A 12,025-nucleotide genomic window follows, 5' to 3' on the forward strand; every position below is an offset into this window, starting at 1 on the left:
CTAGCAGCTCTAGCATGTATTCCCATGAGATTGTGTCAAAAGCTTTTGAAATATCAAGCTTTTCCAATTTTTAGTGATGATGTGAGATCTGTTTGCTTGGCATGGACTAAAAGCTCAACATGCTTTGCACTAGTAAAAACATAGGGCCTTTGAACACTTGAAGAGTTTTGAAGGTTACATATGTCCCTCGTAATACTTACATTAAAAACTTATAAGGCTCTCCTGCTAGAAGACTCCATTCACAAGTCATCTTTCCATTAAAAGATGATATTGATTTAGTAGAAATTAACAATATATTGTGACAGAAACGAAAGGTCAACGTTTGTTTGAACACGTACTATTACTTATAAGAAATATAGTACATTTTATTACATTACAAATGAGGTAGAGAATAAGCATTGCAGGGCACACTTCAGGCCCGGTTTCGTTTCTTTTGAGAACCCCCGCTGCCCCCAAGCCTGAGCAAAGCTATATACCAGGCATGATCATTCTTGATTTTGTACTTTGGCTAGGCTGGGCCCATTTGTGGATGTCCTAGTAATAATAAACTTTCTAAAGTAATAATTAAATTTGTCTTTTTAGTCTTCTTGAACTATCATTGTAGCCTAGTTTTTTCTCTCTCAACTATCCCAGTTAGAGGTGGTTTTCAAGATTTTCTAAACCAAGACAAATATCTTTAAGCTTACTACTAAAACTTTGAGAAAAATGCTAAAGAATATTGAGACATGAGATACCTAAATAAGGACGAAAATATATCTAGAAGCTTCTAGTAATTATATTTAGCTCTTGGAAAATGAGAAAATATCTATAAAATTATCAAAACATTCTAATGAGTTCAATATTATTAGTATATGTTGCATTTATGTTGGTCACACATCATATTTTAGAAAGTTTTTAAAAAACATATTTAGACATTGATGAGAATGTTATGAAAAATTTCAGATTGTTTGGATATTTTTCTTATTTTCTTAGACGTAGAAATCTTCTAGATATATTTTTACGAGATCTAAATACTCTATTTGAATTGTTCAGATCCGAATCTACCTTTAGGGTTTTTATTAAAAAAAACAATGAAACCAACTTGAAAATCATTTCTTGTACAGAGGGCCTACTAACATGTTTTGGCTCACATGCGCAGTGCCCACTGGCCCCGCTGGCACAGAGGGCCTCTCACTCTTTTATAGTCACGGCCGGGCGGCGGCGAGATCGAGAGCATCGACGGCCGACAAGCATCTTTCAGCACCTGCCATGGCTGCCGCTTCCGTGTCCGTCCCCCGCATCAAGCTGGGCTCGCAGGGGCTCGAGGTCTCCGCGCAGGGCCTCGGCTGCTTGGGCATGCCCTTCTTCTACGGTCCGCCCAAGCCCGAGCCCGACATGATCAAGCTCATCCACCACGCTGTCGCCGCCGGGGTCACCCTCCTCGACACCGCCGACATGTACGGCCCGCACACTAACGAGATCCTGCTGGGCAAGGTCGATTTTAGATCCTTGTTGGTATCGATTTCTTTGGCCATTTTCAAGTTTGCACTGAAGATGTTTGATGTAATGCTTGAATTCTGAGAAGGCGCTTCAAGGCGGGGTGCGGGAGAAGGTCGAGCTGGCCACCAAGTTTGCCGTCTCCTTCGCCGACGGCAAGTGGGAGATCCGCGGTGACCCAGCATACGTGCACGCGGCGTGCGAGGGCAGCCTCAAGCGGCTCGGCATCGACTGCATCGACCTCTACTACCAGCACCGCATTGACAAGAAGGTGCCGATCGAGGTCACGGTGAGTGCAGTGTACCTTCCCCACTTGATGATCGATGTGAACATACAAGTGGAGGCTGGAAATGCCGGCCGGGGGATATTCTTGCATGACAGTTAGTGATAGTGGTTGGTGGAGACAGCCAGACAGGTTTGTTGGAGGTTGGTGTCTACAACGTATGAGTGGTTATACTAACATAAGGGCCCACCCTGAATTTGGCAAAGATGGCGTGCTGGCATATGGTGCAAGGTTTCTCTTATATAATCTCAATCACCATCCTGAATTTAACCTAGAAACAAAAGAAACCTGATGTTGGATCCATCTTATTCTTGTGAGCAGGGCGTGTCTAGCAGACCTCCGACCCTGTTTGGCAGAGCTCAGACCCCAAGAATTGGCGGTGATAATAAAACTGATGCGATGTAGACACCTGTCCTTGCAGTAACTTCTTGGATGATTTTTTTATGTACCATTGTCCATGCCCTGGCAAACTATCGTTTTTTGTCCCGTTTATATTACTGTCAGTTCACATATTTTTTTTTCAAAAACCAGGAGCTCTGCCTCTCAATTAAGGAAGTAAAGAGGTTTTATGTACAGGAAGGTCCGGAAGTCCGGCGAGCCCCACCAGACACGCACAGAAAAAAAAACAGGAAACACCCAGCTCCTACCCCACTTGGGGGTTACACAGTGGCGGCTAAGTCAGGTTGTTAAGAACCCTAACACGCATATTAATGTCTTCCTTGGCTTTTAAGGCCACTTGTCGAGCATCCATGGCCACGTCTTGAAAAATCCTTCTGTTTGTTTTCTTCCAAATATTCCACATCGTGTATATCACCACCCTGTTGAAGTGTCGTCGTCGCTCCCTTGGGACTTTGGTTGCCATTTGTTCCCACCATGTTGTTATCTCTGTTGATTGGGTTTGATGCTGGATTAAGTCCGTGTCGAAGTGCTCCCATGACAACACAAGACACCAAACCTCTTTAGCTACAGGGCATAGCAGGCATAGGTGAAGGCCGGTTTTCAATGGCGCATTGCACATGACACAGTGATCTTGATGTGGCCAATTCCTTAGTTGCAAATTATCTGCCGTGAGGATTTTGTTCTGGATAAGGATCCATGCAAATAACTTGCATTTATTTTCTGTGTGAGCTTTCCAAATGAGGTCTGGACGGAATTTTCTGAAGCTCCCTAGGAATTAAATTTGGTACGCCGAGCGAGTCGAGTATTTTCCATCAGGCGTCCATTTCCAGACAATGGAGTCTTGCATTTCTGGCTGCAGCTGAACATTCTGTAATATGATCCAGAGGGATACGGATTCTTCCACATGGGTGGCCGTTGTGATCCTCCCCCGAAGTGCCCGAATCCAGGCATGGTTGTGCAGTTCTTGCTACACAGATCTGTTCTTCCTTCTTGCCAACTCAAAGAGATGCGGCGCTAGGTTCCTGGGAGCTTCTCCATCTACCCAGCTGTGATGCTAGAATTTTGTTATCATGCCATCCCCGCCCGTGACAATGGTTGATGCGTTGAAGAGCAGTCTGTCAACCGGTTTGCAAGGGAGTTCGGATCCAGCCTGCGGCTTGGAGGGGTCCGTCCACTCCTGCCATAGCCATCGCAATCGCAATGCTCTCCCGAATTTGGCCAACTCAGGCACCCCCAGGCCTCCAAGGGCTTTTGGCTTGGAAACTGACGGCCAGTTGACAAGGCAGTGACCTCCATTTGCATTCTCCTCTCCCTTCCATAGAAAGAACCTTCGAATTTTGACAATTTGCTTCTTGGCCCAAGCGGCGAGCGGAAAGGCAGTAAGGTGGTACGTAGGCATGGAAGAGAGTACTGAAGTGACTAATGTTAGCCATCCTGCTTTGTTTTGTATTTTGCCCTTCCAACCTGGCAATCTTTTGCCAATTAGTTCTATGAGAGGCTGGACGTGCACTTTTTGTAGAGGCCTGACATGTAGCTGTAGCCCAAGGTAACGGCAAGGGAAGGTTCCTCTGGCCCCTGAGAATGCCGAGAGGACTTGGTCGAGGTCGATGTCCTCACATCTGATCGGATGGATTGAGCTTTTGTCCATGTTAATATTCGAACCCAATGCCTTGCCGAAGGCTTCAAGGATAATTTTGACAGCGTCGATGTCTTCTTTTTTTGGGGTTTAAGAAGATTGCCGTATCATCGGCGTACATAGAAGTCCTCCATTTTGGTGCTGCAAGGGGCAGCCGTGTGAGGACGTTGTGGCCAGTGGCGAGGTCTAATAACCGTTGTAAAGGGTCCATCGCAAGGATGAATAACATGGGCGAGAGTGGGTCGCCTTGCCGCACCCCTCTGGCATGGTGGAATTTTGTACCCGGGATGCCGTTCAGTAGTGCTCTGGAGGATGCCATGCGAAACAGTATGGAGACCCATTCGCGCCACCGAGGTCCAAATCCAATGGCCTGTAGCACCTCCAATAAGTAGCCCCAGTTTACGGTGTCAAATGCCTTCTGGATGTCAAGCTTCATGAAAAGGGTCGTGGTCTTGGACTTATGTAGACATCTGACAGTGTTCTGGGCATAGAGGAAGTTGTCATAAATTTTTTTTTATGAAGGCGCTCTGGCATTTTGAGACTAAGGAGTCCAATAGCGGTGCAAGCCTATTTGCGAGGAGCTTGAAGAATATTTTGGCGATGCTGTGAATCAGACTGATTGGCCTGTAATCAGTAACACGCTTGGCATCGGGTCTCTTTGGGAGGAGGACGATGTTCACTGAATTTAGCAGGTCGAATCCCTGAGAGTTCATATCAAAAAGCGTATTAATGGCCGCCGCTATGTCAAACTGGATGGTTTCCCAGCAGGTCTTGAAGAAAGCCCCTGTGAATCCATCTAGACCTGGTGCCTTGTCCCCCAGCATGGAGTGACTGGTCTCTTTTATTTCTTCCAGGGTGAAGGGTGCCTCTAGCTCAGAGAGCTCGCAGGAATTATAACTAAGTGGAGACCACAAGAAGGTAACCGGTCTCTGCGCCATAGAGCCTAAATGATCCCGAAAGTAATCGCCAATTATCTTTCCTTTACCTTCATGCGCAACAGTGTTTTGCTGCGGGATTCGCTTGTTACTCTTGGTGGTTGCCGCCACCTAGACGGCTTGGAGCAGCGAGGATCGTCGAGCGGAGGTTGGTGATTGTCTCCGGCTCCGATCGTGGTGATTGTGAGGGGTTCTTGACCTTTCCCCGGCGGAGAGCCAAAAGGTACTCTAGTGGATTGCTCGTGGCTTGTGTGATCCTCATCTTGTGTTGTTTGTGCGGCACCCTATTGAGGGTTTGGCGTGTGAAGCCAATTAGCGCGTGAACCTCCAAGTGAGTGAATCGCCACAACGAGGACTAGCTTGCCGGCAAGCAAGTGAATCTCGGTAAAAAATCATTGTGTTCATCATTGATTCTGAGGTGATTGGTCTTCATTGTTATTCATCCTTGTGATTGATTGGTTCCTTCATCTACACGGCAGTATAACCTTCTTGATCACTCTCTTTACATTACCGCAAACTAGTTGTCAAGCTCTTTAGTATAGCTAGTTGTGAGAGCTTGCTTGCTTGGTTGGTGTGGCTCTTTAGTTAGCCTTTGAGAGCACACTAACATAGGGTAGTGTCATAGCAATTGTGTGAATAGATACTATCTGTAACAACCCAAAAATCCACACACCAAAAATCCCAACTACAAAATTTTTGTTTTAAAATCCCATGTGATGATGAGTGACATATGTAGGAGCTAACCCTAGTTTTGCATTAGGTGCAACCCAACTAGGTTATATCATAAGCAGAGCATGATGCATTTTCACATGTGTATTTGAAACTCCCATGAAATAGAACCTTGCATGCATCTTAATTTAATATGTGATTTGGATTTTATTGATTTATGTGATGGGTAAATAAATCAAACCCTAACCAAATTGGCAACAGATAAAAGAGAAAAGGAAGAAGAGGGAGCAGCAGCAGCCCAGACCTGCCCGGCCTTGCAAGCCAGCCCGCCTGCCCTCCCACACGCGCACGCGGCCCACGAAGCCGGCCCAGCAACACCCTACCGCCCACGCGCGCACAAGCCGCTGACGAGCCGGACCCGCCCGACAGCCGTCACGCATCGCACGCCGCCGCATCAGGACAAGCTGACGAATGGACCCCCTCCGTCAGCCGCCCAGCTACAGCGTCGTCGTCTTCCCCACGCGCCCTCCACCACGCGACCGGGTGCCGACCGCGGAGCAGGCGCGGGCCCGGGGTCATGCAAATCGCATGACTCTGTTTCCCCCCCTTGCGCCGCGCCTACGCTACCGCATGCAGGCCGTCGGATGCGCCGCACGCATCACCACCGCCCGATCACCGTCCACCATCGGAGCCCTTGGAGCTCGGTTATAAAAGCCAATGTCCGTAAGCCCTAACCCTCAACCCGTTCGCCGCCGCCGCTGGTGGCACAGCACCTCACCGCGTCAAGACGAGAGAGAGGGAGGAGGGAGAAGCACGGAGGAGAAGGAGGCCGCTGCGAGGAGGAACTCGCCGGATCCAGGAGCGCCGCCCCGATCAGCTACAGCGACGTAGCTGCTCGGCACGGCACTGCATCGCCTCATCACGGCCTCGCCTTGCCACTGCACCGCCATCCTACCACCATGAGCCCTACGGTGAGCCATCTTGCTGAGACCACCTCCCTAGCCAACCGGAACGTGCACCGCCATGGTCGGAACCTGGCTGAAGCTTCGAGCTCTAGCCTAGCCCAACTGGTTAGCTAGGAAGAACGTCATGGCCACGCTTGCTGAGACTTAGGACGCGCCGTGCGCGCTGCCATCAGCCAAAAGGAGGATCCCAGCCATGATGTGGTACATCGAAGCAGGATCGCACATGCACAAGCACGCTCACCATGACCAAGAGCACCACCATGGCGAGACCACCGCGTCTTCTACATCGCGGTAAAGGCGACGTTGCCACACCGACTGGCCCCGCCAGGACGAGAGCCACACCGCACTCACCTTAGCCGAGGAAGAAGCCCACCGGAGCCCTGCGTTGTCGCACCGCACCTTGTCGGAGCGCCACCGCCTCTGTTTTGCCCCCACCACCGTGGCTGGAGCCACTGGGAGCACCACAAGCTCCTTCAACATGCCCACCATGGTCGTAGAAGCACCGTGGAGCTCACATGCTCCTCCAACTAGACTCTCGCTACCACCACAGCCCTGTCCATGCACACTGACGGACCCATGTCACTGTTCACCATGGCCAGAGCCCTAGGCAGCCCTAGCCGCCACCTTGACCCCATCGCTGTACCCGCCGAGGCATGGGGAAACTATTGCCTACCCTAATCGGACACCAGTACCGCCCGAGAGGCTCGCCGGTGACCTCACCACCGGCGGAAGCCCCATCGGGGAAGTGCGGGGGATTTTTCCTTCGCCGAGCCGCATACCACGACCACGTCGACCACTCCGACCACGAGCACGTTGACCACATCCCGAGCAGCTTCGCCAAGCCTCCGACCACGACTATGTCGTGCACATGAACCAAACCCTGGGAAGGAGTAAGTGGACCAAGTCCCAGCCCGTATCCAGGCCCAACCGACCCAGTTTGGGCCTGACCTGTATTGACCATTGACCAGTCAACGTTGACCGTCGACCAGGGCCACATGCCAGTGACACTGTCAGCGGGACCCACCAGTCAGCCGCGGTTTAGCTCTGATGACGCCATGCTGACGTCATGCCGATGAAGTAACCACGCCAGCGTCGGGGACTTTGACAATCTCTCCGACCACTTCGGTGATCTCTCCGACCACTTCGGTGATCTCTCTGACCACATCGGCAATCCCTCCGACCACTTCGGTGATCTCTCCGACCACCACGGTGACCTCTCCGACCACTTCACCGACCACAGTGACCTTTCCGACCACCTCGATGAACCTCAGAAATTCATAACAAATTCATACGAACTCAAAAAAGTACAAGACCAGGACCAAAATCCATCTAAAATCGAGCCCTACGCGATGAACCCATGTTTGAGTGCATTTGGCTCTTTCGAATTCTTATTGCTTCCTTGTGTTATTCTATAGATGTCACTAACGCGACCATAATACGATCGTTTGCAGACTCGGAGGAGAACCAGACGGACGAGGACCGAGAGTACCGAGAGGAGTACGGAGACGACTGCACTGAAGGTGCCACATCCCACCCAATCTCGTAGCACCTATTACGCATGGCTCATGTAGAACTGCTATTGCTTTACTTTATTGATGTATACACACTATGATAGGACTTGCATGGTAGTATGCTTTCTTGATGGCCTTTACCTTGACGCAACCTTACCCCTGCTCACCCTGCTGTTAGGCTAAGTCACACGCTTGCTCTATATTTCACTGAATACTACTTCTACTACGCTTTTACTACATTGATGCGTGGTGGAAACTGGTGTTATCCGGACTTTGGGGAGAGTGCTGCGTGTGTGACTTGGGTGTGTGGAGGGTGAGGGTTGTGTCGACCGAGCTAGAATAACGACGAGCCTGGGGCGAGTCTTGCCAGGTGGTGCTACCTGGGTACTCGGATATGGAATACCTGTGGCGGGTAAATGGTAATTGGAGGTGGCCTCGGGTGTGAACCTCGGGGAGGTGGAGCCCGGGGTAGAGGTGCTGTGGTGGCACGGTAATTGGAAACCCTGATGAAGACATTCTGGCTTGGTCATCCCTAAGGACTTACTAGTACTCAGATTCACCGGGAATCCTTTACATCCCACTCGCCCTATATGGTGCGGGACGGTCGGACTACTTGGTAGAGCGGTGCCACTTCTGCTAGGCGAACGTGTGCAAGGAGGTACGGGGCATGGAGTTCCCCACACCCTTCCGAGACTTTAGGAGACCTTGTGGACCCGGCTCCTGACATCCGGAGGGCCCAGGCTCTGTCTATGACTCACAGTATCAGCCATCCCAGACTAGACTTGGGATGTTGCAGGGCTGAGAGGTAGGGTGGCATCGTTCTAGGCTAGCAAGTGGCCGGAATCTGCCTAGACGGGGCACCGTCGAGGATGGCTATCTTGTGGGTATGTAAAACCTCTGCAGAGTGTATGGTTGATCGATCGATACATAGACCGACTTGTCGGCTATGGACCTTTCCTTGGTTTCGCTTAAACTAGATAGGAGATGAGTCCTTCTATTCTTCCCCCGTGAGAGAGTGTCGGTCGTAGCCAGGGGCTACGGGCCTTGAGACAGTGCCAAGAGGGAGTTGGCCTGTCGACTGAGCGATGGTATGGAGATGGTATGGTGATGGTGTGGATGGTGGTATGTCGATCCCAGGATCAAAACCTGGCTCTAGAAAGGGAATGGGGTGGAATGTGTGTGGGAATGGTGTTAAAACTGGACCAACTAATATTATATACATAATATGCTTTTGCATAGGAAACCCCAGCCTTATAGGTTCCTCTTGACTACATCCAACTTGCATCCAATTTCCACAAAGCAATTCTCATAGGGTTGGGAGTGGCCAGTACAAATCGTACTGATAAATTTTGGCACACAGGTTCTGCTGAGGAGTATAGCTCTGAGGAGTTTGACGGTTGAGGGGTTCGTGCCTACGCTCGAGTTTGGCGATCTTATCCTCCAGCTGTTCTGAATGAATGCTACTTTTGATTCCGCCAATGTGGCGATGTAATAATTTATGTAATTCTACACTAATTGTACTCTGATATTATCGTTGTATGGATGTGATATGTGACTAGAATTTGGGTAATATGATCTACAACGGTCTTATTACACTTCGACGCTGTGGATTTCCCTTCGTGGAAATCGGGGTTGTTTCAGTTGGTATCAGAGTCATACTTGACCATAGGACGAAACCCTCAGAAATGGACGATAGAATAGGATGTGAACAGCCCTTCTTTCGGTTATATACCGACCCTGCATTTACTTTTATGCAAGGCTTATCTATTATTGACCTGCTAACACCTGATTCCTTAAAACATGCAGATGGCAACGAACGTCGACTGGCCGCCTCTAGGACCGCTACCTCTGGACTACGCCAAGCTTACCTTCAACCTATGTGAGCTCGAGGGTTTTGCACAGACCCTCTACCGAGTTCTCGTCACATTAGGAGTCCCCGACAAGCTTGTCAAGGTCACCTGCACCGGGAAGCCAACTCAGGAAGAAGGCCGAGTTCAACCATAGAGGAGACAGAGAGAGATCCAAGGGGATTGATATGCTAAAAATCCAATCTCGGAACAAGACCATGACTCAAGAGCTAGAGGAGTTCAGGAAGAAGGCCGTTCGCAACCAGGGTCACCTGATCGAGGCACTCAGGCAGACCGAGTACCTATAGGACAAGTGTGAGAGGACATGGCAGGCTTGGCAGAAGTCTAACAAGAAGCGCCTTAGGGAGATGAAGGGTATGTGGGATCAGTTACCCAAGGAGATTCGCAGCAAGACGAAGCCTAGGATAGAGGAGTTCGAGTTAGCCCCGACTCACCTCAACCTAGACGCCTGCCCTACCCTACCTAGAGCCAAGCCTACTGAGGAGCTCGCCGAGGCCTTGAAGTACGTGTCTCGACTTCACAAGTCTGACAAGGAGATCGAGATCGAGAATAGTCGTATCCCAGCTGCGGTGTACGAGTTAGAGTAGATGACCCTGCGTGGTCATGAGTCATGTCAGTGGCTTCCATAAGTTGTACCCCTTGATGTACCCCTTATGAGATGTATTATGAGACATTATGCGTAGTACAATTCTCGCACATCTTCAAGTGTAGCTACTGGAGATGATGCTATGTAATAAAACCCATGTAATGAATGTTTTGGATCTTATTGCATCTTATGGATCTTATTGTTCTTTGTAATGAGTGTTGGATAGTATAAATGTTTTTCTTTAAAAATCGTCAAAATCATGTAATCCTATTAAATTATAAGCACTTATAGCACAAACACTAAAATTTTTATGATCCGTGTCGCAGATGCCGAACCGCCGATCTAATCGCCTAATGAACCATGGACGTGCACCCACCCCTGAACCAGTTGAACCAAATGGGGGACGTGGTGGCAACAACCGTGGCCGTGGCCATGGCCGTGGACGTGGAGGGATACCCTTCAACCTAGAGAATACTCCGCCGCCTGAGGAGAACATTCCTCTACCATCACCACCGAACCTGGCAGAGGTGATGGCACAATAGACCCAGCTTCTTGCAGCTCTTGTTGAAGGAGCAAACCGTCGCCAGGGGGGTCAGCAGAATGACTTCCAAAGGAAGCTAGAGGGATTTCTGAAGCTAAGGCCACCTACCTATGATGGCACCGACCCTGACCCACTTGTAGCCGACGACTGGCTCAAGGAGATGGAGAAGAAGCTTGATCTCACTACTTTCACCGACGATGAGTGTGTAGGAGCAGCCGCACACTAGCTCACAGGTGCAGCATGCGCCTGGTGGGACAGCTTCAGTGATTCCCATGTGGACCCTGCCAATATCTCGTGGGATGAGTTCGCCGAAGCATTCACTGAGTATCACATTCCCAAGGGTATCATGGAGGCCAAAGTCGAGGAGTTCCGCAACATCAAGATGGGAAAGGACAGGGTGACTGAGTACACTACTCGTTTCACCAATCTTCTTCGCTATGCACCTTCCTATGTTGTGAACTCTGAGAAGGAGAAGCTATACTATTACCGCAAGGGGCTTAACCCGCACATCAAGCTGAAGTTTGGCGGTATTGAGAGTAACACGTTGCGTGCTCTGGTGGATCGTTGCATCCAGATTGAGAAGGACAATGCTGAAGCTGGAGAGGAGTACAGGGAGAGGAAGCGTAAGCCTGAGGAGTCCTTCCGTGGACATGATCGCAAGAGGTTCCGCAGAGATGCACCATCCAGGGAACGCTCTCGCCACAATAGGGATGACAACCCTGGATCGAGTAGGGGTAGTGGAGGCTACACCACCAAATACTCCCGCCCTGCTCAGGATTGTTACACCCGGGATCGTTATGCTCAGGACCACAACACTCAGGACCGTTTCAACCATTCCCGCTCTGTGAATGAACGCCCAGCGTAGAATCACTCTGCACCAGGCACTGGAAACTGGAAGGCACCCACGCCAACCCCTACAGGCGGTGCGCTTTTTACCTACTTCGCTTGTGGCCAATCGGGTCACCGAGCCGCTGAGTGCCCTCAGAACTCAGCCGCTCAAAAGTCTCAGTTCAAGAGATCTGCTACTCGTTGACGTCTCAACCATCTGGACGCCGAGGAAGCACAGGCTGCCCCTGACGTGGTGTACGATATGTTTTTAGTTAATGGCAATACTGCATCAGTTCTATTTGACTCTGGAGCAACTTGTTCTTACATA

General features: G+C 50.0%; 1 protein-coding gene across 4 annotated transcripts; it reads left to right on the forward strand.

The window, feature by feature from the left end:
• The first annotated feature begins 1,172 nt into the window (after positions 1-1,172).
• Positions 1,173-9,359, forward strand: LOC136524851 (IN2-2 protein-like). Of its 4 annotated transcripts, none has more exons than XM_066518091.1 (5): positions 1,173-1,473; positions 1,565-1,765; positions 2,291-2,441; positions 7,815-7,883; positions 9,235-9,359. In XM_066518091.1, exons 1-5 carry the CDS (start codon positions 1,249-1,251, stop codon positions 9,273-9,275), a joined length of 687 nt encoding a protein of 228 aa, XP_066374188.1. In that variant the 5' UTR covers positions 1,173-1,248; the 3' UTR covers positions 9,276-9,359. The 4 variants fall into 4 exon arrangements, with proteins under 4 accessions (XP_066374188.1, XP_066374189.1, XP_066374190.1 ...); XM_066518092.1 differs by having other exon boundaries at positions 2,336-2,441; XM_066518093.1 differs by lacking the exon at positions 2,291-2,441.
• Positions 9,360-12,025: the final 2,666 nt, after the last annotated feature.

Source organism: Miscanthus floridulus, chromosome 18 (assembly GCF_019320115.1).
Source record: "Miscanthus floridulus cultivar M001 chromosome 18, ASM1932011v1, whole genome shotgun sequence".
Classification (NCBI taxonomy): domain Eukaryota; kingdom Viridiplantae; phylum Streptophyta; class Magnoliopsida; order Poales; family Poaceae; genus Miscanthus; species Miscanthus floridulus.